Source organism: Carcharhinus amblyrhynchos, chromosome 4, assembly GCF_965287045.1.
Source record: "Carcharhinus amblyrhynchos chromosome 4, sCarAmb.v2.hapA, whole genome shotgun sequence".
Taxonomy (NCBI): domain Eukaryota; kingdom Metazoa; phylum Chordata; class Chondrichthyes; order Carcharhiniformes; family Carcharhinidae; genus Carcharhinus; species Carcharhinus amblyrhynchos.
The window spans coordinates 129,632,430-129,655,617 of NC_137327.1; the positions used below are offsets into that span (position 1 = coordinate 129,632,430).

Genomic DNA, 23,188 nt, shown 5'->3' on the forward strand with positions numbered 1-23,188 from the left:
TCTTTGCACACCTGCCCATTTCCCTAGCCAATTACACAAGTGCTGTAGAGATGCTCTGGGATAACACATTGCAGCACGAAAAAACCAAAAGCATGTTTGTCTGTACTGATGATATGCAAAAACAGAAAGATGTTGGAAAATCTCAGCAGGTCTGGCAGCGTCTGTGGAGACAGAATCGAGCCAATGTTTCAAGTCTAGATGACTGTTCGGCAGAGCTCTGGCCCCCACCTACTAGCCTTGCCCCAACCCACAAAAGCCCAAACAAATGAATACTAAACTATACAGGAAAGCTTTGTGACAATCTCTGCTTTATGTAGCTTTAATCACCCGAGCTATGGATACAACAGATCTCATCATCAATAGGCTAAATAAGTAAGTAGATGCTAACACTTGATGACTACTTGGCAAGACAAGGTTCCAATGTCATTCTTTCCTGCAGTAGGCAGGGCTCTTTGCTGGCACAGGTCATTGGTAGCCAGGAGATACCCACCATGCTTGCAGACAGATCGTTAAGTACTATATGCAGAAGTAGGATTATTTGTTTTAGTACTGTTCTGACTTTTGAATATTGGCACCCACAATATACAAGATATCAGAACCAGAGAAATAAGATCCTCAGATAAATTCTATTTCTATACAATCAAACAGTCCGATTTTACCTCCTTAATAACATTAACTGATAAGTTATTTATGTTTGCCTAAAAAGTAGTCTGAGGTCACAACAACCTAAAAAAATCTGAGGACATCGCTATAACTGTAACATTATATTCTGCACTCTCTTGTTTCTTTCTCTATGAATGGTATGTTTTGTCTGTATAGTGCGCAAGAAACAATACTTTTCACTGTATGCTATTACATGACAATAATAAAACAAAACAAAAATTCAACTCACTTCTAAGTAATTCATTGGAAGAGATTTGAGAAGGATGCTTGCATAAATTATACATCTTTCTTTGACTAACTTAGAAATGGCAAAAATGTTTAATCCAAATAAGTGTGCATGGTAAAATTAGATAAATTATGCTAATAATACATAATTCAGCACAATTTTACAACTATCTTTAATATACAAAAATCAAACATATGATGGACAAATCCCATGTATAAATTACAACCTGCTGCCCCATTTTACCTATTACATATGGTTCCAAAACGTGGGGTATGAGGCTTTTAGCCATCTTCAACTCATCAGCAGAACAGCCACCAGACTCCAATCCAAAAGCCATTCGCATTCTCTTAAGAATTTCAATATCATCATGGATTTCAAATGTATTATCAAAGTTAAAAAAATATTCGAACCTGTGAATAAAAAAGGGAAAATGTTGAACTTTCCACTTTTGGGAAACCCAAGAAAACGTGCTCCCAGTCTGCACTGGTAAGGCTCATTGGGAGTTGAAGTTCCCGACCTCCAAGCTCAATACCAAAGTAAACTTGGTTTTCATAACATCTTCGTACAACATATTTGATAAAAAAGGCCAAGTTTACACATCATACACAACATAGTCAGATTTGCCATACTTACTTATCAGGAGAGATGCTGCAATCTATGATTGTTTTTTTGCTGGTGTTGACTAAAATGAAGGGCAGCTGGATGGCAGTATTGGGAGAAGGAACCCTGCCAGACTGTTGTTCTACAAGGCGATTTCGCTGAACCAGATTCTTAAAGGCAATTTGCTATAAAACATAAATTGCTTGTAAATTAAACTCAGTTACATAATTAATTTTATGTACCTTTACTAGCCCCTTTCTTTCTCAAAAACCTCCAGCCATACAAGCCTTTCAGCAAAGGATAAGCAGAGGCTAAGACTCCTATTTCTTCCTCAAATAGTGCCACAGGATTTTGGGCATCTACCCAGGACCTTCTAACTCAGATAGAGGAGTGCTACCACTGAGCCAAATCAGACATCTTTCAAGAAGATTGCTGACATAATGTGAAATCTCCTGCACAATTCTTATAGAACTAATGCTATTCAAAAATATTACAATAAAGATGTAAGCTTGCTAAACCTTGAAAAAGGCACTCCTTGGGGTGAGAATAAATTTAACCACTGCGTGGCAGAAATGCAAACTGCACAATGTTGCACATTTTGGACCTTTATTTTACCTGCAGCAGCAACTCCTTAAGTTGTGACTGTTTCTGTTTAATTGTTTCCATTTTCTTCCGTTTCTCCATCTATATACGGAAAAATTAAAAAGGTCCATCACTTGCTGTAGGTTACAGACAACAACGTACATAGGACTTATAGTGAAATGTTTCAAGGAGCATCACTAGAATGTTATTAAATAACATTTGACACAGAACCACACAGATATTAGGGCAGGTAGAGACTAAAGTGGTATGTGTTACCACTTCGCATGGAAATACCAGTCTTTCCTTAAGCCAAACTGGGAGTTAAAGGATAAGAGGGCATCCAGTGGGCCTTGAGTCAGACAGAAAGGAGACAAGCAGTGCTGGCAGCTGGGAGACTGAGCAAAGGAAATCAAAAAAGTGGATTTCTAGTGGCAACAGAAGAAATACACAGCAGTTTGAAAATGTAACTGAATTATGGCAAGTAATTCAGCGTGGGTCAATTCCTGTTCCAGTTAATCATGAAGGCCCACCTTTTCAACCTTGGGTCTCGCTTGAAGTGTGGTGAGCCTTAGATTAAAGCATCGTTAGTCAGCTCTCTCTCTAAGGGGAGCAGCCACCTCTGGTCATCTGGGATTATGGTGACTTTACCTTTTTAGCTACGCTTTATGGAGACAAAAGGTCACTGTACTCTTACCTCCAGATTTTGGCACTCTTGAGCTGAGTTTGTGGGAAGTCCTATCCACTTGATTTCCTTCTTCTCTTTGGAGATTATATTCATTGCCATGAGCACATTCAAGGCATCATATACACGGCGTCTTATATTCTTTTGATCGTATCCCTGCTGTGCATTAGAGTTTGCATAATATCACTAAATACAACTTTAATTTGCTCCAAAGTAAAAGTATTGAGAAATATCATTCAGTGAAAGCCCTACTGCATATACAATCGTGTCAAGCTACCATGATTACACATGCAATCGTCAGGAAAGGATTTTTTTAGCCAAGCAAAGATTACACACTTTTGCAAATGGGAAGAACTGCTCAAGTCTTGGTTTAACATTTTCCAAATTGGTTATCTGGCCACTCAGCAGCAGAACAGAATAGCAGGGAGGGGCCAACTACAAACCAGGTACAGTTTTGAGCTGTCCAAAACCTGACAGTTTAAGGCAGAAACTGATACTCTTTCTTTCCTCTGCAGCACTGGATTACTTTATTTCAACAAAATGTTCTCACCAAAAATCAAGTATGATAAGGAAAAAAGTTCTCAAAAACTCAAGTATTTATTGTTAGCGTAGCAGTGACGCTCCTGGATTGGTAAATTAGTCTGGATTAATACTCTGGAGAACCAAGCTCAAATCCCATCAGTTGATGGAATTTAAATCTGATTAAATAAATCAGAATAAACAGCTAGCATTAGCAATGGTGTCCAAACTACCAGATTGTTGGAATAACCCATCTGGTTCACTGATGCCCCTTAGGGAGAAAATTTGCCCTACCATTACCTAGTCTAGCTTACATATGATTTTGTACTATATAAGAAATAGAAGCACCAATAGACCTATGGCCCACCAAACCTCCTGTCAGTTAATAAGATCATGGCTGATTTCACTGCACCTTAACTTCACTTACCTGCATGCTCCTCATAACCCTTGGCTCGCCTGTAAATCAAAAACCTGCCTGATGCATTCTTGAATATATTCAATGACTCAGGCTCCATTGCTCTCTGACCAATGACCCTCAAGGAAGACAATCTGCCTCATCTCCTTAAATGGGATATGCCTTATTTTTTAAACTTTGGCCCTTAGTTTTAGGCTCCTGCAGAAGGGAAAACTTCCTCTCAGCATGCATTCTGGTAAGTCTCCTCAGGATCTTTAATTATAATCTCATGTTTTTACAAGATAATCTCATTTTTCTAAACTCCAATGTGTATATCACTAACCTGCTCAACCTACCCTGTAAGATATCCCTTTCATCCTTGGAATTAATCTAGTGAACCTTCTCTGACCTGCTTCCAATGAAAGTGTATCCCTGCTTAAGACCTAGCAACACACTCCATTGTATCAACTGCAAGTACTTTGGGCGCACCATTTGGACCCCATCAGTTCAAGATGACAGCTCACCACCTTCTCAAGAGCTATTAGAAATGGACAACTTCCCACAGGATCAAAACACTTTTTTTCCAAGGCCCCAAAGTGATTCTAAAATGAATACTAAGTATTTCTAACATACAGGTCGCTTTTTCCCACCACCTAACCTGAATTTCCCCTCTCTTGCCCAGGAAGGCTGAAGCCAAAAGCAGGATCAACACCATCACATGCTGAATTCAAATATGGAAATTTCCTGGTCTGCTTGGCTTAGCATTACATATTATAATTAATCAATAAATATCCAGTCACCTATACCCATTCACCTCAGTCAATCTGAGGAACATCCACTTTTGACACCCTCTCCCAAAAAAGTAATTATATGAAGTAGTGAGAAATTCAATTCCAAAAATTGTCAGGGAACATTTAAGAACCTATTCTGGAAGGCTGAATGTATTGATGTACAAGATAAATTGTCTATTTTCATAGGTTAAGACAATATTAATGATCAATTGTCATTTTGCTGCAACAGTATTTTTACACAGTGAAAAAGTTATAAATGAATGTTTAAAAATCCAGAAAAACTTTCTCCTTAATAAATCAAAGGTTGCATAACACTATTTTACACTTAACTCCCAAGAAAATAAAGGTATTCTTCGATTTGCTTCATAAGCTAGTTAGATGGTTTGTTAGGCAGAAAACAGGGGGATAATGGGTATGGGTTTTAAGAGACTTTTGGATAAGTACATGGAATTTACTAAGAGAGGGTTATAGGTAAGCCTAGTACATGGTCGGCGCAACTTGTGGGCCAAAGGGCCTGTTTTGTGCTGTAGTTTTTCTATGTTTCTATGTATTCAAATTGAAAACAAATTATCCACAGTCTCTCACTGGGTGCTAGAGTGTCAATTGTTCACTATTTAATAATTACTGTGATACCAGTAGGTAAGTATACACTTTGGTCTAAACTTGTACAAACAGATGGGGATCCATTTCTAGCTGGGCTCCCTTTGCTGGGAAATGATCACCTTACTTAGGACTGTGATGAGGAGAAATTATTTCAAAGGGTTGCAAATCTTTGGAATTTTCAACCCTACAGAAGTGTAGTTGCTCCATTGTTGAATATATTTAATATTGAGATTTTTGGTATCTCAGGGAGTCAAGGGATTAGGAAACAAGCAGGTAAGTGGAATTAAAATCCAAGATCAGCCACAATGGGTTACATGGTCTTCTCCTGCTGCCACTTCATGTGTTTATCACAATAGAGAGCTAAAACTGAACAGACTGGTGGCATTGCAAGTAGCGTTGACGAGAGTATTAAATTACAGATACATCGATTATTGAGTGAGCAAAATTATAGAGGTTGAATTTAAAGCAGAAAGTCACCCATTTTGGGCACAAAATATACAGATTAAAATGGCTGTTTACAAAAACATAGAAAACATGGCGGTCCAGAGACTTAATGGTTCACGTAAACATCTCTAAAATGTTGCAGTCAGCTACAAAAAACCCCAAAAGTTGGAGTATTTGTCTTTAAATTTTGAGTGTTGGAACTTAAAAGGAAGAATGTTTTGCTACCACAATACAAAGCCTCAGAAACAGAAACTAGAAGGAGTAGGCCAGTTGGTCTTTTGAGCCTGCTCTGCTATTCATTTTGATCATGACTGATCGTCGAATTCAATATTCTGATTCCCCCTTCCACCCATATCCCTTGAGCCTCAAGAGATATATGTAATTTCTTCTTGAAATTAGACAATGTTTTGGCCTCAAACATATTGTGTGATAGTGAATTCCACACATTCACCATCCTCTGGGTGAAGAAATTTCACACCTCAGCTCTAAAAGGTTTACCCCTTATTCTCAAACTATGACCCCTACTTCTGGACTCCCCCACCACTGGGAACATTCTTTCTGCATCTACCCTGTCTAACCCTGTTAGAATTTTACACATTTTTATGAGATTCCCCTCTCACTCTTCTAAACTCCAGTGAACATAATCTATGACAGACCTGCCATCCCAGGAATCAGTCTGGTAAACCTTCGTTGTACTCCCTCTATAGCAAGGGCATTCTTCCTCGGATAAGAACACCAAAACTGCACACAACATCCCAGATGTGACCTCATCACCGCCCTATAAATCCCTATACTCAAATCTCCAGGCTATGAAGTCCAACGTATCATTTGCCTCCTTTATTGCCTGCTTACTTTCTGCAACTGATGCAAGAGGACTCTAAGGTCTTGTTGAGAATCCACTTCTCTCAATTTACACCCATTTAAATAATGATCTGTCTTCCTATTATTGCTACTAAAGTGGATAACCTCACATTTATCCACATTATACTGCATGTTATGCAGATATCCACATACACAGCCTGTCCAAATCACACTGAAACATCTCTGCATCCTCCCCAAAGCTCATTCTCCCACCCAACTTTGTATCACTTGCAAATTTGGAGATAATACATTCAGTTCCTCTTCAAATCATAAATATACAATGTGAACAGTTGGGGTCCAAGCACAAATCCCTGCAGAGCCTCACTAGTCACTGACTGCCAATCAGAAAAAGACCCATTTATAACAACTCTGCTTCCTATTTGCTAACCACCGTTCTATCTAGCTCAAGACATCACCTGCAAGCCCATATGCTTTAACTTTACATAGTATTGTTATGTGAGACTTTATCGAAAATCTTCTGAAAGTCTAAATAAACCACATCCACTGGTTCTCTTCAGTCAACTCTTCTAATGCCAGCCTCAAAAAATTCCAATAGATTCGTCAAGTATGATTTTGCTTTTGTAGATTCATGCTGTCTTGACCTGATTATACCATTGCCTTCCAAATGCCAAGTTACGAAGTCCTTGATAACAGACTTTAGCAACTTCCCCAGTTGACGTTAGGCTCACTGATCTATTGTCCCCTGTTTTCTCTCTACCTCCTTTTTTGAATAGTGGGCTTACATGAGCTACCCTGCAATCTGTAGAACTATTCCAAAGTCCAAAGAATTTTGAAAAATAACCACCAACAGATCTACTATTTCCAGGTCCATTTCCTCAAGTACCGTGGGACAAAGATTATCAACAATCACCAGACATCTCAGTGCTTTACATACAATGAAGTACTTTTGAAGTGTAGTAACTGTTGCAATATAGTAACTTTGTGCACAACAACCCCCAACAAACAACAAGTGAAAAATGACCCATAACAAGATTTGTGATATCCAGTGAGGGATAAATATTGGCCAGGGCACCTGGGATAATTCCCCACTTTTCATCAAAAATGGGATCTTTTACATCAACCTAAGCAGGAAAATGGAGCCACAGTTTATGGTTTTACCCAAAGATTTCTGACTCCCTCTGCACTAGAGTGACAGATTTATTTTTTTATGCTCAAATCCTCTTTGGAATTTGAACCTAGAACTTTGGCACACAGATGAGGGTGCAACAACTGAGTCATGGCTGATGTGCCACACTTAGGAGTATTGTGGGCTGTTTAGCACATCATAAGATGAGATGCATTTGCCTGGGAAGGGGTGCAGTGCAGATTCGCTGAAATTGTATCATGGTTCCGCGAGTTAAAATATGAGAAATGTCAAACTGGATTTGTATTCCCCAGAATATAGAAGCGGATTTGAATGTCTTCTGTGTACAGTTTTGATTGGAATTGATAGAGAAAAATTTCCACTGGCAGGGGAGCCTAGAACAAGTATTCATACATAACCTTAAAATCAAAGCCAGGTCATTAGGAGAAAGGTTAGGAAAATGGTAAAAATTTGGCACTCCCACAAACCTAGCAAGTACAAGCACAATTTAGAATTTTTTAAATTTAGGATTTTTTTTGCTATGAGAATAGTAAGGAATAGGGGGCATTGCAGGTGATTAGGATACAGAGCATCTACAATCTCACAGCAGAACAGGTTTGAGGGGTTGAACGGGTCCTTTTCCTATTCTCAATCAATTTGATCAAGATCTTACAAACATTTCTATTTTATTGGTTAGCAAGTGAAATTGAAATTTCAAAAATGGAACCATTACACTGGCAAAAAAAATTAACGGCAAGCATGACACAGACTTTATCAAACTGCTGAATTATACGAGAAAGAATTGGGAATCTGTCAAATGTCCTTTTACTTCAAACATACAAACTGAAGAAAAACAACTCTCTCTTATCTGCCTTCATTTGTTTTAAAGGATGTTGCAGCAGGCTCAATGGGTCTGAATACAAGCTGCTCTGTTATACATTGACCTGAAATGCAAACTGATGAAAATTCAAATAGAATCATAGAAAAACTACATCATAAACAGGCCCTTCAGCCCACAAGTTGCACTGATCTTATCTCTACCTACTAGTCTTACCTATAAGCCAGAATCCCATTAAGTCCCATGTACTCACCCAGAAGTCTCTTAAAGAGCTTAATGAATTTGCCTCACCACCAGCGACAGCAGCCAATTCTACTCACCCACCAAATGATTAAAAAAGTTTGAGTGTTTTAAGAATACCCATTTCTACCACTAGAGAACATTTATTACATAGGTCACAGAAGTCCTCTAGTGGAAGGAATGAGATGCAGCAATATTGAACTAAAAAAAATCAACTGGAGAACACTCATACACTGAATCATAGAATCCTTATAGCGCAGGAGACGACCATTTGGCCCATTGAGTCTGCACCAACTCTCCAAAGAACATCTTACCTAGGCAAGAGAATCTGTCAGAAGGGCCAAATGTATTAATTCATTTCATGTCTAACGTTTGTCAATCGTAAACATAGTTGGTGCAGATGCCAGATAACTTGACTACCATCTTTCTTCTTCCTCACACTCTCATTCAATCCATTTTGAACACAGTACCTGCAGTTCACCTTGGCCTTCCTACCTTTTTTCCAGCAGGACACCTTCCCAAGGTTATCGACCACAAGACATGTTATAATATTCTCGCTTTAGCACAGATCATTATAATCCACCAGCCACTCCTTACTACTTACATGTTGATCGCTGTACTCTCAATACCAAATATTTATCCTGCATAACAGTCACACATCATTTTCACACAATTCTACGTAGCTCCCACCAGAATTTAACTTATGCAATGAACACTTGCTTCAAACTCTCACCAAACCATGTTCTGGATCTCCGAGGTTTAGCAATGCATCTCCATTTCCTGTTTCCAATTCAATGTGCACACATTCATCAGTTTTCACATACACCAGTTTTCACATACACACTGCCAATTTCCTTCAATCTTCCTTTATTTTTCTACAATGTCACTTACATATGAGCTTTTGGGAAGCAGGAGTTGACTTTCTACTTATTCTTTTCAGCAGAGTCTGTTGTTGCAAAACAATGGAAAGTAATTATCCATCCTTCATATGTTGACCATATATCTTTGAGGATTATAATTCTACAGTTAATGCCCAACATGCTCAATGGCATCAATGTTAAGATCAGGTCAGCATATCTGCAACTCCTTTCAAAACCCAAACACTTCTTGAACCACTGAGTTCAAACACCAAAATGATCAATTTTTCAAGATTAGCATGCCTGCTGGTAGTTTCCAAAGCACACTGACTTGTTTTTCATTAGCGGGATAAATCAACCTAACACTACCTTCAAGCAGTCCTATGATAATTCCTTATACTTCCAAGGTGTTCCCATCTTCATCCAACTCTACCTTACCTGTCAATGCTCAATCCAAAGTATCCAACTCTGTTAACCTACTATATGTCTGACCTTGATTTCATAATCTGAATGGATCAATTGGTCACATCTGTTTCTGAAGTTTTACTCCCCACCTTTCACAGGTTCAAATTCAATTATTCATTATAGTCCCTTAAATTTCTTACATTCCAACATAGTGCAATGCCACAGGTACTGCTTTCCATTTCTCTTAGATTATGCACCTGTGACTTTTCTTTCAGTCTTTCCATTTCCTCACAGCCAGGTTGATTAGTAAGCTGCTTGCCAATTACTAACTGGAACTCTGCGCTTTACCAAATTGTCATTACCAAAGAAAATGGTTAAAAATGTACAACTTAATTGTGTTTCCTTCAATTACATACCTAACTTAGCACAAAGACAATTAAATTTAGTTTTATCTACAATGATGCAAACTTTTGACCACCTTATCTGATGGGCTCAGGTCAGTTTATGTTCTAATGTCAGTAGAATGGAACAATAAAATTCTGTCTCTTCTCATTTGCCCACCTTTCCCACCATCAACAAAAGATTTGTCTGTTGAGGAAGGATAATCAAATCACCTATATTCATTACAAATCTTCTCACCGAGCATACACTAGTTTATTTCACAGTCCTGTTCACTATAGGGGCGTCTACTATACACAAATGTACATGATTAAAACAATTTCCTGTACCTAGATTTATGAAACGCTTGACAAGGAGTTAACATTGTGTGTGAACAAAAAATGCAACCACTATTAACGTACTAAGCATCAGGAAGGCCTTACTTCATCAGAGCCAGATTCTTGGTTGTTGGTGTTACTGAATTCCGCAACAAGCTCATCTGCCACTTCATTGTAGGTAGTTGTTCCTTTCTGTTGCACTTTCTCACAGACCTTCATCGAGAAATGACGTAATCCTTTGCCATTTTTTTCACCCTTTTTATTTCTTTTACTGAAAAGTAAATTCAAACTTCAAAAATATTTCTGCCTTCAAAATCAAAGAACAAATCTTACAAAATATTTAGATATTAATTTACAGATCCCAAAGGTGCTTCAAGCATTATCAAACAAAATTTGACACCAAAGCACTGGAGGTAGTACCAGGACAGGTAACAAACAACCTTAATCAGAGAGGTAGGTTTTAAGAAGCACCTTAGAGTTTAGAGAGGGGATTCCAGATCTTAGGGCCTTAGTAGCCTGCATTCAATTGCCAATGGTGGAGCAACTAAAATCAAGGATGCATGAGGGGCTCAACTGGAGAAAATTACATAAGTACATAAGAAATAGGAGTATGCCATATACTCTCAAATCCTCCAGAAACATTTACATTTCAAAGAGATCACCTCCCATTCTTTTGAACTCCAGAGTACAAGCCCATTTATCCTATCTTCATGAAATAACCCGCTCATACCAGAAATCCAGTAATTCTTCATTTTAGTTATGCCAAGGAAAGCATTTTTCCTTAGGTATAGTGATCAAAACTGTACTCCGTGCATGGCCTCAGCAAAATCCTGTAAAATTCTAGCAGGGCTTCAAATCCCTTGCAATGTCATTTGTCTTCCTATTTGCTCTGTGACATCAGCAAATTTTGTTTCAAAATTTAAACAAGTTTAACAAAATTTGCTGATGACACGAAGACAAGTGGAAAAGTGAACTGCGTGAAGGTCTGCGGAAAGTCTGCAGAGAGCTCTGGATAGGCTGAGTGAGTGGGCGAGGACCTGGCAGATGGAGTATAATGTTAGCAAATGTGAGGTTATCCACTTTGGAAGAAATAATAGTAGGATGGATTATTATTTAAATGGTGAAAAGTTGCAGCATGCTTCTGTACAGAGGGACCTGGGGGTCCTTGTGCACGAATCACAAAAACTCAGTCTGAAGGTGATCAAGAAGGCGAATGGAATGTTGGCCTTTACTGTGAGGGGAATAGAATATAAAAGCAGGGAGGTCTTGCTGCAACTGTACAAGGCACTGGTGAGCCCGCAACTGGAGTACTGTGTGCAGTTTTGGTCCCCTTGTTTGCAAAAGGATATATTGGCCTTGGAGGGAGTACAGAGAAGATTCACCAAGCTGATACCGGAGATGAGGGGGTAAGCTTATGAGGAGAGATTGAATAGACTGGGTCTGTACTCGTTAGGCTGAGGCGGGATCTTATAGAGACTTACAAGATAATGAAGGGGCTAGATAGGGTAGAGGTAAAGAGAGGAAACCAGAACTAGAGGGCACAGCCTCAAAATAAGGGGGTGGGGGGGTGCAGTTTAGAACAGAGCTGAGGAGGAACTTCTTTTCTCAGAGGGTGGTGAATCTCTGGAATTCTCTGCCCATTGAAGCAGTGGAGGCTACCTTGTTGAATATGTTTAAGTCACGGGTAGACAGATTTCTGATAGACAAGGGAATTAAGGGTTGTGGGGAGCAGGCAGGAAAGTGGAACTGATCCACTTCAGATCAGCCACGATCTTATTAAATGGCAGGGCAGGCTCGACGGGCTAGATGGCCTACTCCTGCTCCTATTTCTTACGTTCTTATGCTCCAGGTTACAAAGCTAGGCAGGGGACGGAAGCCATTTTTGCCAGTGCAAAACAAGCAGGTCACATCTAAAGACAAAAATTATGACCATAGCATGGTTGTCTGCCATTTTGCTTCCAAATCATTTGGAGACACCCAGAAAATAAGATTGGTCTTTCACAAGGAAGGTAAACATCCACAGCAGATTTCAGTGGATAGGACCCAAAAATAATCAATTTTACTTGTTTCAGACTTTCTTTGAAAGATCAACTGCCATTAAACAGGAGTAGATAAGTTATTATATGCATTCACCATCAATTCAGTTAGCACATGGTTTGAAATGCAGAATAAAAATAGCTCAGCTGCAGCTTAACTTGTAACAAGCTCATGTCTTAATGGCTTCAGCAAAATTCTCAAAGATTAAGATTAGAAACCCAGTTCAAGCAAACATATTTATGCCAGAAGGGGAACAGGGGGAGTCAGCATTTACAAGATGGGTCACTTGTGCACAAGCAGCATTCAATTGAAACAAACAAGACTGTTAATTTAGGTGGTCCCAGAATTCGAAAGCAGTTAATGCAATTTATTTTAAAAAATCCTTTTATAGGATGGGAGCGTCACTGGCTTGACCAGCACTTATTGCCATCCCTAATTTTCCTTGGAAAGGTGATGGCGAACTGCCTTCATGAACTGTTGCAATCAATGTAGTGTAGGTACATTCACAGTGCTGTTAGGAAGCAAGTTCCAGGTTTTTGACTCACCGACAGTGAAGGAACTGCATTTTTTATCCACTTCAATCAAATCAAGTCCAATTCAGAATCTCAAAGCGAGACATTTCCAATCCAAGCTGACAAGGGAGGCTTTCACCTCCTGTCTTGGGCTTGATCTACATGATCCAAGTCGATTGGAGTATGCATTGCACCTCGTCCAAGGCTTGATCTTATTTGCATCTTAGCCAAAAGGCCAAGATGCCGCTTTTAAAAATTGCTTCAAATGAAGCTAAAATGTAATCTAATAACTTCAACCAAGTACAGCATGTTGCTACTACACTTGATCTCAGCCAAAGGGTATGAAGGAACAGCAATATATTTCAAAGTCAAGATGGCATGCAACTTGGAAGAGAATCTCAGGGTGGTGGTGGTCCCAAACTTTCGCTGCCCTTGCTCTTCAAAATAAAGATCATGGATTTGCAACGGGCTATTCAGCTATTGCAGCACGTCTTTTATATACTGTAGCCACTAGTGCAGAGCATAAATGCTTAACGTGGTAGGGGGATACCTATCAAAAAGGCTAGTTTGTTATGAAATGCGTCAAGCTGTTTGAATGTTGCTGCAGCTGCATCCATCCAAGCAATTGGAGAGTATTCCAACACACTCCTGACCTGCACCTTTTAAATGGTGACAAGCTTTGGGCAGCCAGGAAATGAGTTATTTGCCATAGAATTCCTACCTTCTGCTCTGTTCCTATAGCCACTCTACTCATAGATAATTCAATTAAGATTCTGGTCAGTGCTAACCCACAGGGGGCGGGGGGGGGTTCAGCGTTGGTAATGCATTTAAATTATTTCTTTTTTTAAGAGTTGCACATACTCTGTTGCCCAAGCCTGCATGTTGCCAAGAGCTTGCTGCATGCAGGCATGGACTGCTTCGTTATCTGAAGGGTTGTGAATGGAACTAAGCATTACACAATACCTCAAATTGATCAAATCTTTCTACCAAACACAGGAAGCTGTCATACTTTTTCAACTGGTTAACTCAATGTGAGGTGCTTCAAGGAATTATTTGGTAACTGCTTACCAGGTCTGTAATGTAATTAATACTAGATAAAATGGATTTAGTGTGCAGGGGTTGGGGGGGATGCATGCTGGGGGTACGACCATCATCCCTCAAAGCCAGGAATAATTAATGCAGTTCCTCACCGTAAAGGATCACATTAATATACCCAGACAGCTAAGTTAAAAGTTTATACTATATTTCATCATATAGTAATATTTTTACTATCCAATTCACATGCAATTTGTTAGAAGATGCCAATTTCTAAACTTTTGATCTTAATGTCAAGATGCATTTCTCTGTCAGGACTTTCCACGTGTATGGTATGCTTTGTCTGTATAGCACGCAAGAAACAATACTTTTCACTGTATACCAATACATGTGATAATAATAAATCAAATCAAAGCAGGGTTTATAAGTTGCAACGTGTTGGGCAATTTTCAAGGAATTGAACCTTTCTTCATGCTGGACATTAAAGAAATTAGTTGCATTTAATATCCCACGCATCCTCCCACAGTCCCATGTTTGAATACTTGTAACAGGTTTCCTGTGACTTTCTCAGGCTTTTCAGTACACTAAATGAAGGGATCTAAAAAAAAAATCAGATCTTTGCTTTTTTTAAACTTCTTAATTCTTGTCCAATGTCAAGATACCAGCAACTTTGATAGAATTAGACAGTTCACCATAGGCTACTGGCAGAGAAACAAACTATATTCTTCAATGCATTTAGTACAGGTGTTTTGAAATATATGCAGTTAAGTCCTTCTATTTCTTCACGAAAGAGAACACCACTTGCATTCGGAATTCTGGAAGACTACTGATAGTAAAAAAAGTCAATCTTCTGGTGGGTTTAATACTTGGAGGGGTTGAAACATGAAGTCCCATGACAGGTGGCCTCAAGAGGGAAAGGAAGTTTGAAGCAGGTGGTAACTTGCATGGATTGAGGAGTTCAGACTTGTTTCTTTGAGGAGAGGGAGAACAGCAGATTTGAAAGAGGGCAAGTATTTGAAGAGAATTTTTTTGCAATCAGGAAGAGAATTTGCATGGCCAGCAGTTTATCGGAAGTAAAGTCACCACAGTCCCAGAATACTACAGGCTGCTCTCCCCTTTAAGGGGGAGGGGGAAGAGAGAGAGAACTGACTGATGACCATTTAACCTGAGGATCATCACACCTCAAGTGAGGGGCAAGATTAAGAAAGTGAGCCTTCATGAGTAACCTTAGCTGATACAGGAACTGAACACATGCTGTTGCCATTCTACATCATAAACCAGCCATCCAAGCTAACTAACCTCCTTTTATTGGGAATAGGTGGAGGGAACAGAAAATTGAACTCATTGATAAGATGAGCTTGGAAAGGACATGAGGGGAGATAGAAAAGCAACTGGGGCAGATGTGAATTCAGGGATAGGGCAAGGGGAACCTGAGAGAAAGTCAGGCTCAGTGGGGTAGAGGAGACAGAAGCAGAGGCAACTGATAGGATGGTTGCCATCTTTGTAATAAAATAAGTCCATTCATTCATAGCACTTACTTTTGGAGTAGAAGGTATTTTCAAGATGATTAATGGAGAAAAAGACTGGATGATGTTGAAATTGTGGGCAACAGTGAAAAAGTAATGGAGAACATTGTCCAATAATGCTTTGAGATCTAGTCAGATCAGGGGATGAACTGCTCAACAATTTAGCAATTAAACTTTAAATTTTTACCACTGGTGAAGTGCTCTTCCTTTGCCTGTTAAAGGATTCAAGTATGCTTGGACTTAGAATAGAAAAACCCAATTTTTGCAGATAAACAATTTTAATTATGCTTTGAGCATTGCAGTTTAAAGGATTTAGACACTTCTTTTCAAAGCTTCACGGCTCATGGAACCTTTTCTCCCACACAGAATTTCACAAACTGTCTCCAAGTAGAAATATGAGTTTCAATTAAACAAGACTGCACAAAAGTCAGAGTACACGATATAAAATACTGTTTAATTTTATAAATACAAGTTTAAAAAATTACTAAGTCTGAAGAAATTTGTTTTCTTTACCCTGTACTCCATGGAGAAGAGTCTGATGCCTCACCCTGAGTTAACATGTGTATATTAGGACCATGGGGACTTCCCAATAAAACAGGTGTTGTTGGTGCCCGTTGTGGTGTACTAATTATCTACATAGAAAATGGAAAAAACAGAAAAGGATTAAAAACCTGGTTAAATTGTTTAAATGCACTTAAAACTATATGGCAAGATCTTGGACCTACCCAGGCATAATTTGCAGAACTCCATCTCAAACCAAAAATGAGCCTCAACTAAATTATCCTAGTTTAAAGGCTAGATGTGTAGTAAATTAAATATTCATTATTAAAAGCTAGAAAATAATAAACTTTAATCACGATGCATTAAGTTTCAGGAGCAGTGTGATAATATATGTTTGTTTTCCTGCATTCAAATTATTTATGCGCAGTTTTAAGATGCATGTCATAATTTATTTATATCACACAAATATTGGCTTATGAATTCCTGGTGCAGTAATAATTATGCAAGTATAAAGACATACAATTGAATGGTATATTGGAAATGCAACATGCTGGATCGTAATGGCAGGATTACGTCCGTGCCTCTGATTTCTCCAAAATGACAGGTTAGGGCAAATTTCTTTAAACAGAGGGTTGTTTGACTGGGTGATGTCTAAGGCAGAGACCACTTCCATCCAAGGCAAAATAAATATCTGAACTAGGGGAGAATAAATGGCCATGATTGGAAAAGGATTAGATTTGATTGTTCGAACAAAGCTTTTTTCCATGTTGCCTGGTTCTAGACTATCAAAGGTTGTTTAAAAAGCCACTGATCAAACAGGGGCTTAGAGGGATAGAGGGGCCAAAAGTCTAATATTTTCTCTCCCAAATTCCACCCCATGCCACAAATGCAATCCCAGAAACAAAACATGACTTCCTCCCTGGTCTCTGGCAATGTTGATCTGAAGCTAGCCTTCAGGAGGTATAAAAGAGCAGTTTAGGAGCTCTCGGAAAGGATCTTGTATGTTAACAACGAGAATTACACTTATCAGCTGGTGTTAAAAATACCAGACCAATCGATTTTTCATCTCTTTTAACCGATCACCCCCAAAGAATTTAACCCCATCCCAAATTGTGTTTCCTCCTCTTCTAAAAATGGATTTTCTCTGTTGGAATAAAATATCGTTAACCATGAACAGATGTGAACGAAGGCATTGAGTGTTGGTAACCTAGTCACCTGTGTGCTTCTGAGGACAGGGGTGAAAGGTGATGGGTAAACAGCTGAGAGGTGACAGTCAAGCTTAATGCATTTTGAAAATTGTGAAACTAGTTATTGGTGAAGTTCAAAAATCTAGAGACGTTAAGTCATACTGTAACAGCTTCAGTCACCAAACAGAAGCAGCAACAAACTAACACTAATCCATGTTGAGTATGAGTTAGAATAGTACAAATCAGAGGATGCCACACTGGAATGGAAACCATACAGATTTTATGAGATCACAACGAAAGCAACATGTCCAGTTTTAGTTGCCAAGGCAGGGGAAACATTCAAACTTTAGAGACAACGCAGTGAAAGTAAATCTTTCTGTTGAAGAAAGATCAGTGAATCTGGGGTCTTCAGCCTTGAAAGGAGAATAATGAAAGACATTACAGGAGGAAAAGATTTTTAAGGTATGTAAAACAGCAACACAGAATATGTTATTTCAGGAAGATATTCAAAAGTAATCGAATCCCTACAAAGGAGCATAGGTTTAAACTGAAAGGAAAATTTAGGAAATCTGTGACAATTGAAGTGAGTTTGCAAATATAGAAGAGCAGAAAGACATGCAATAAATTTAGAGGCAGATGCTGCGACAGGTCACTAAAATAATCAGGTCACAACGGACAGAGTTATCTTTCACATTCCTATTTATCTTGTCCTCATATTAATGTAGATAACTCCTAGAAAAGCTCACTGAATAGTGAATAGGAATCTAACCTCTTCTCCCTTCTGACTTTGCACAATAGAGTGAGAAGCAGGGCACAGTTATAATATCCTGATTACAGCTCATCAAGTCTCATCATTTTCAAAAAGTGCCTACTTGGTTTTCAGAGCTACCAACACTCATTGAACCTTCAGAAGAGGTGAGATAAAGGGAAAGAAATGTTATACTGCAACAATCAACATTTGGTGTTTGAAAGCAGCATCCTTACCATCTGAGGAGCGTTACTAACATTTGATAGCCCCAGTGTTTTTGGCAAAATTTGTTTCCCTGGGGTGGTGAGATGCGAAGATGCTACTGTCACTAATGCAACTGTAAAGAGAAAGAGAGAGGTTGCAAGCACCAGCACCATCTTCTGGTATTCACATTAGCAATGGAAACACTTGGTAGTTCAAGATCTTCTAGCATCTGTATACTTGTCAATTACAAGAAATAAAAATGGAAGCCAGCTGGACAAGATATAAGCAAACAAGTTTCATAATTTTGTTACAACAAATATAACTTGTTTGTGCATTTAAAAAAAATGAAGCCAATGGATGTCAACAATATCCAAAACAACTAAATCTACTTTTGTAATTTTCATCTTAAATCAATGTTTTTTTCACAGAAGCCAATAGCTGGAAGCAATCACAATACTATACTCGTTATGCAGAATACCTTGCTTTCAGTTTTAATGATCAATTTTTTGCTCCAGTCAAAAGAAAATGTAGATACTGCTCAGCAGGTAAGATTGAGACTATTATCGCAGTAGGATGAGACATTTAGGACTGATATCATGAAGCCTTTCACGTAAAAAGTAAACAATCTCATTATCTAGGCGTGGTAATACAGCCATAAAGACCAGACACTGATCAAAATACAGGTTCTTTGTTAAACTAGATTTCAAGAAGGGATGATTCACTCTGACAATTGGAATGAAGTGGGTGACAAAATTAGCCAGTTTTACTGTATAACATTCAGCGATCCCTTCTAAAAAGTACGCATGTGGATGTCAAGGGAGAATTGGACTGGGTTTAACCGTAATGCCCTCCTTAGGCAAATAGCTTGCCAACACTCACTGTATAGGCTCACGATGAATAATCATTTAGGTGAGAGCTACCAAGTGCCAGCTGGCACCTGTAAAAGAAACGTCTGAATCAACAGGACTCTCTTGTAAAGGAGGGAGAAGTTGCTCAATGGAACCTGATATTGCAAAAATTGCTAATTTACATCTAGAAGATTCACACAAATACACATTTCACTTTGTTCTGTCCATGTCCCTTTATGCAGCTGGAATTTGTGAATAATTTGAGTATTTCATTTTGATTGGTTATGAAACTAACAGCACCACCACTGAAGCTAGGCAATGTTATGTTAATCTCCACTTCAGCTGAAGTTCTAATGGGTTGTTCTTAAGGGGTACCTTTGCAGATAGCTAGAGCACAATGCAGATGGATTGACGCCATAAAAACAACTGATACAGGTACAGTACCCAAAGTCTGGCTGTGGATAACTGGAAATGTCAAAGACTGGATATTTTTGATACTCTGTTAAATCAGTGAAGAGTCACCTATTTTGCAGGAGTCCCAACACAGCAGACAGCATTTTTCCAAATGGCAGGCAGTAAAGGATACCATATCCTTCAGGGGTGCCTGTCCAATGGTATCATAGAATCCCAACTATTCACAATATATATTAATAATTTAAATGAGGGAACTAAATGCCATATCTTCAAATTTGCAAAGTAGGTGAGCTGTGAGGATGATGCAGAGATGCTTTAGTGTGATTGGTACAAGTTGAGTGAGTAGGCAAATGTGTAGCAGCTACCGTATTACATGAATAAATAAGGTTATCTGCATTGGCAGAAAAAAATTAGGAAGACAGATTCTCTAAGTGGCTATAAATTGAGAGAGTGGATTGGCAACGAGACTTGGATGTCCTCATACATCAATCGCTGAAAGCAAACATGCAGATGCAGTAGGTGGTAAAGAAGGCAAATGGTATGTTGGTCTTAATAGCACGGGAATTACAGTACAGGAACAGGGATGTCTTGCTGCAATCGTACAGGGCCTTGGTGAGGCCAAACCTGGAACAGTGCATGCAGTTTTCATTCCTTCATCTGAGGAAGGATGCTCTTGCTATAGAGGGAGTATAGCAAAGGTTTACTAGACTGATTCCTGGGTTGACAGGACTGACATATGAGGAGAGATTGAGTTAGTTAGGATTATATTTGCTGGAGTGCAGAAAAATGAAGGGGAACACAGAAACATAAAAAATTCTAACAGGACTAGACAGGGCAGATGCAGGAAGAATGTTCTCGATGATGGGGGAATCCAAACCCAGAGGTCATAGTGCAATATCTTTTAGGATTGAGTTGAGGATAAATTTCTTCAACAAAAGAGTGATAAGACTGTGGAATTTGCTACCAAGGAAAGCAATTGAGGCTAAACCATTTAATGCTTTCAAGGAGATGGTTTTGGCTCTTGGGGCATAGGGATAAAAGGATATGGTGGTGGTGTGAGGAGGAGAAAGAGGGAGAGAGAGAGAGAGGGAGAAGCACGATCAGACTCAAGCTAGATGATCAGCCATGATCACATTGAATGTAAAAGCAGGTTCGAAGGACCTGCTTCTATTTTCTATGTTTCTACCTAAGAGGCCTAATATCCATTTCATGCTCCATTTATGCAATTGGTTTACCCTGAATGCAGCTGCCAAAGACAACAAAGCTTAAGCAGCAGCTTAAGGAGTCACTGCCAATAATCTACCAGAAAATGTAAAAAACTTGCAGGCTTGTATAAAAAGTCAAGAGGTGAAGGAATACATGAAAAACATGGTGTGCTGTTGGCCACAGAATTGATTGTTATATTCTCCTCCTTCCTGGTCACTGACCCCCATTTCCAGGCTATTCCTATGTTCCAACACCTGACAGTCACAGTAGGCTGAAATTAAAATGAGTCTTCACAGCTTCTCTGGAGATGCCCAGCATACATGTACAGTCTTCCAGCCTGATTACAAATCCAAGTTCCAAAACCCAGGAAGATCCAAAATCTGGCAGTTTCAATTATGAGGGTGCTGGATTTTGGTCACTGGACCTGCATCCAGCAGGGATAAGAAATAACTAAATGCATTGCTCTCTCTCTAGCCATATATATATATGGCTGAGTGAATATTCACATCCTTTCAATTAATTGTTTAGCCATCAGCATCACCAGACTACCAAGTTCTGTTAGATTCAGTTCAGCATGACACATAACACTAAAAAGCTGCAACATAGGTTGCTAAGACATAGTTTGCTCAAGTAGAACTCCTAATCACAATCAAATTGTCATGTGCTCGATAGATGTACGAGAAGAATGGAGAGAAAAATCATGCTCAACCATTCTCACAATTGGATTTGGAGTACAATTAGTAGAGGTCTGTGAACAGATTATCTGCATAATGAAAAGAAATGGAGAAAATGTAACCGGTCTTTAGTTTGTGTTATCAGTTTGCAGATTGCACTAGAAAGCCCCATTTTTCAACTATTTTCTTCTGAATGCTCTATTATTCTCGTCTTCTTTCAATCAAGCAGGCAGCAACCAGCGAACGAACTCATCATTTCTACCCACTTGTTTTAAAGCCAACTTAAAATTTGCAGAACTCATCCCATTCCACCCCCCTAGTATATGGGAATGTGCCACCCCCCATGGTTTTATTAATGATCAATACTTACTTTTTGCTGGACTAATATTCTGATCTGTAAAAACTTTTATTTCGCCATTACTTTCTATTATTCCAATCTATGAAAACAAACACAAGTATTATAAATTTTATTTGAGTACAGCTTAATGAACAAAACAATGATGACAAGGTTGAACAATTCAGTTCAGCACCATTTTTGTTATTTTTAGTTCATAAGATACAAGATATAAGAGCAGAATCAGGCCATTCGGTCCATCGAGTCTGCTCTGTCATTTGATCATGGCTGATATTCTCCTCACCCCCATAGCCCTTCAACCCATTATCAATTAAAACATTTTCTTCATTCTTTGATAGGTAATAAAGATCAGAGACATACAATTTGTTCCTAGCTTCTATTACTGTTATGTTATTTTGTATGCAGCCGTTAGAAATCCAATTCAAGGGAACAGTGGCTTATTTTCTTCCTCCCAGTTTCGAGAACTTTAGCCATCATCCATTTCTTAACCACAGAGGGACGATCAGAAACTAAATCTGCAGGGAATGGCTGGTGTTAGCCCAAGTCACGCCAAAACATGCACTATAATCTCACTATGTGTGTGTTATATATTATGTAGAGGAACAAATGTTCTTATGAAGCATGATGTCCCTGAAGATAGGGTGCAACCAAGATTAACATACCAATAAGCTGTAGATAAGACGTCTTTACAACATTTATGGATGTGGCAATTCAGATAAACGCACTTCCTTATTAATATTACACTGTCAGCAAAACTATGCTGTATGCTTAAATTCACTCCTCAAAGCAACACTTTCAGATCAATCTAAAGTAACAACTACAGTAACTTTGAAACAAAATCTTGCATTTATATAATGCTTTTTACATCACCCAGATATCAGTCAAGCAAGTGGGTATAATTGTTCTAATGTAACAAATATGACCTACACACAAAGCTCCAATAAACAGCAATGTGATAGTGGCCAGATGAACCATTTAGAGATGTTGATTGAAGGATAAATATTTGCCAGGACACCAGGGAAAACACCTCCTTTTCTTTGAAATAATGCTTTAATATCTTTTACATTCACCAAAGCAGGCAGACAGATATGGGTTTTCATTCTGTTATGATCAGAAACTCCAAGGTATATTCTGAAGTTAACCTAAACTTTAACATTTGATTTTGGCATTAGGGTGAGCACAAGGTGTTCCACTGCAGGTATGATGCAACTGACCCACCAGGAAGCTTTTACCAAAACAGTTAGAATATTTTAAAAAATTAGCATAATTTTTACCAATTAAAATATTCAAACATGACAACGTGTAATTCTTAACAGCTAGTTCTCTATTGTTCCAATGTGGCAGTATCACGATAGACATAAAACCCTTCTTTAAAATCCATTAGCACAAAAACCAGATATACGTACATCAATACTAGATTTCCAGCCTTTAACACC

General features: G+C 38.7%; 1 protein-coding gene across 2 annotated transcripts in view; it reads right to left on the bottom strand.

Moving 5' to 3' along the window:
• Positions 1 to 23,188, bottom strand: part of LOC145342358 (transcription factor Dp-1-like) — a 62,865-nt gene that overhangs the window by 14,367 nt on the left and 25,310 nt on the right. Inside the window, exons 3-10 of one of the 2 annotated variants that reach the window (XM_080187879.1) lie at positions 21,768 to 21,834; positions 18,288 to 18,388; positions 16,129 to 16,247; positions 10,611 to 10,776; positions 2,766 to 2,912; positions 2,105 to 2,173; positions 1,523 to 1,674; positions 1,133 to 1,299 (exon numbers count right to left, since the gene is read on the bottom strand). In XM_080187879.1, coding sequence (XP_080044005.1) covers positions 1,133 to 1,299; positions 1,523 to 1,674; positions 2,105 to 2,173; positions 2,766 to 2,912; positions 10,611 to 10,776; positions 16,129 to 16,247; positions 18,288 to 18,388; positions 21,768 to 21,834 — 988 coding nt within the window. Of the gene's footprint in view, positions 1 to 1,055; positions 1,300 to 1,522; positions 1,675 to 2,104; positions 2,174 to 2,765; positions 2,913 to 10,610; positions 10,777 to 16,128; positions 16,248 to 18,287; positions 18,389 to 21,767; positions 21,835 to 23,188 lie in introns of those variants that run through there. The other variant, XM_080187878.1, reaches the window with a different exon arrangement.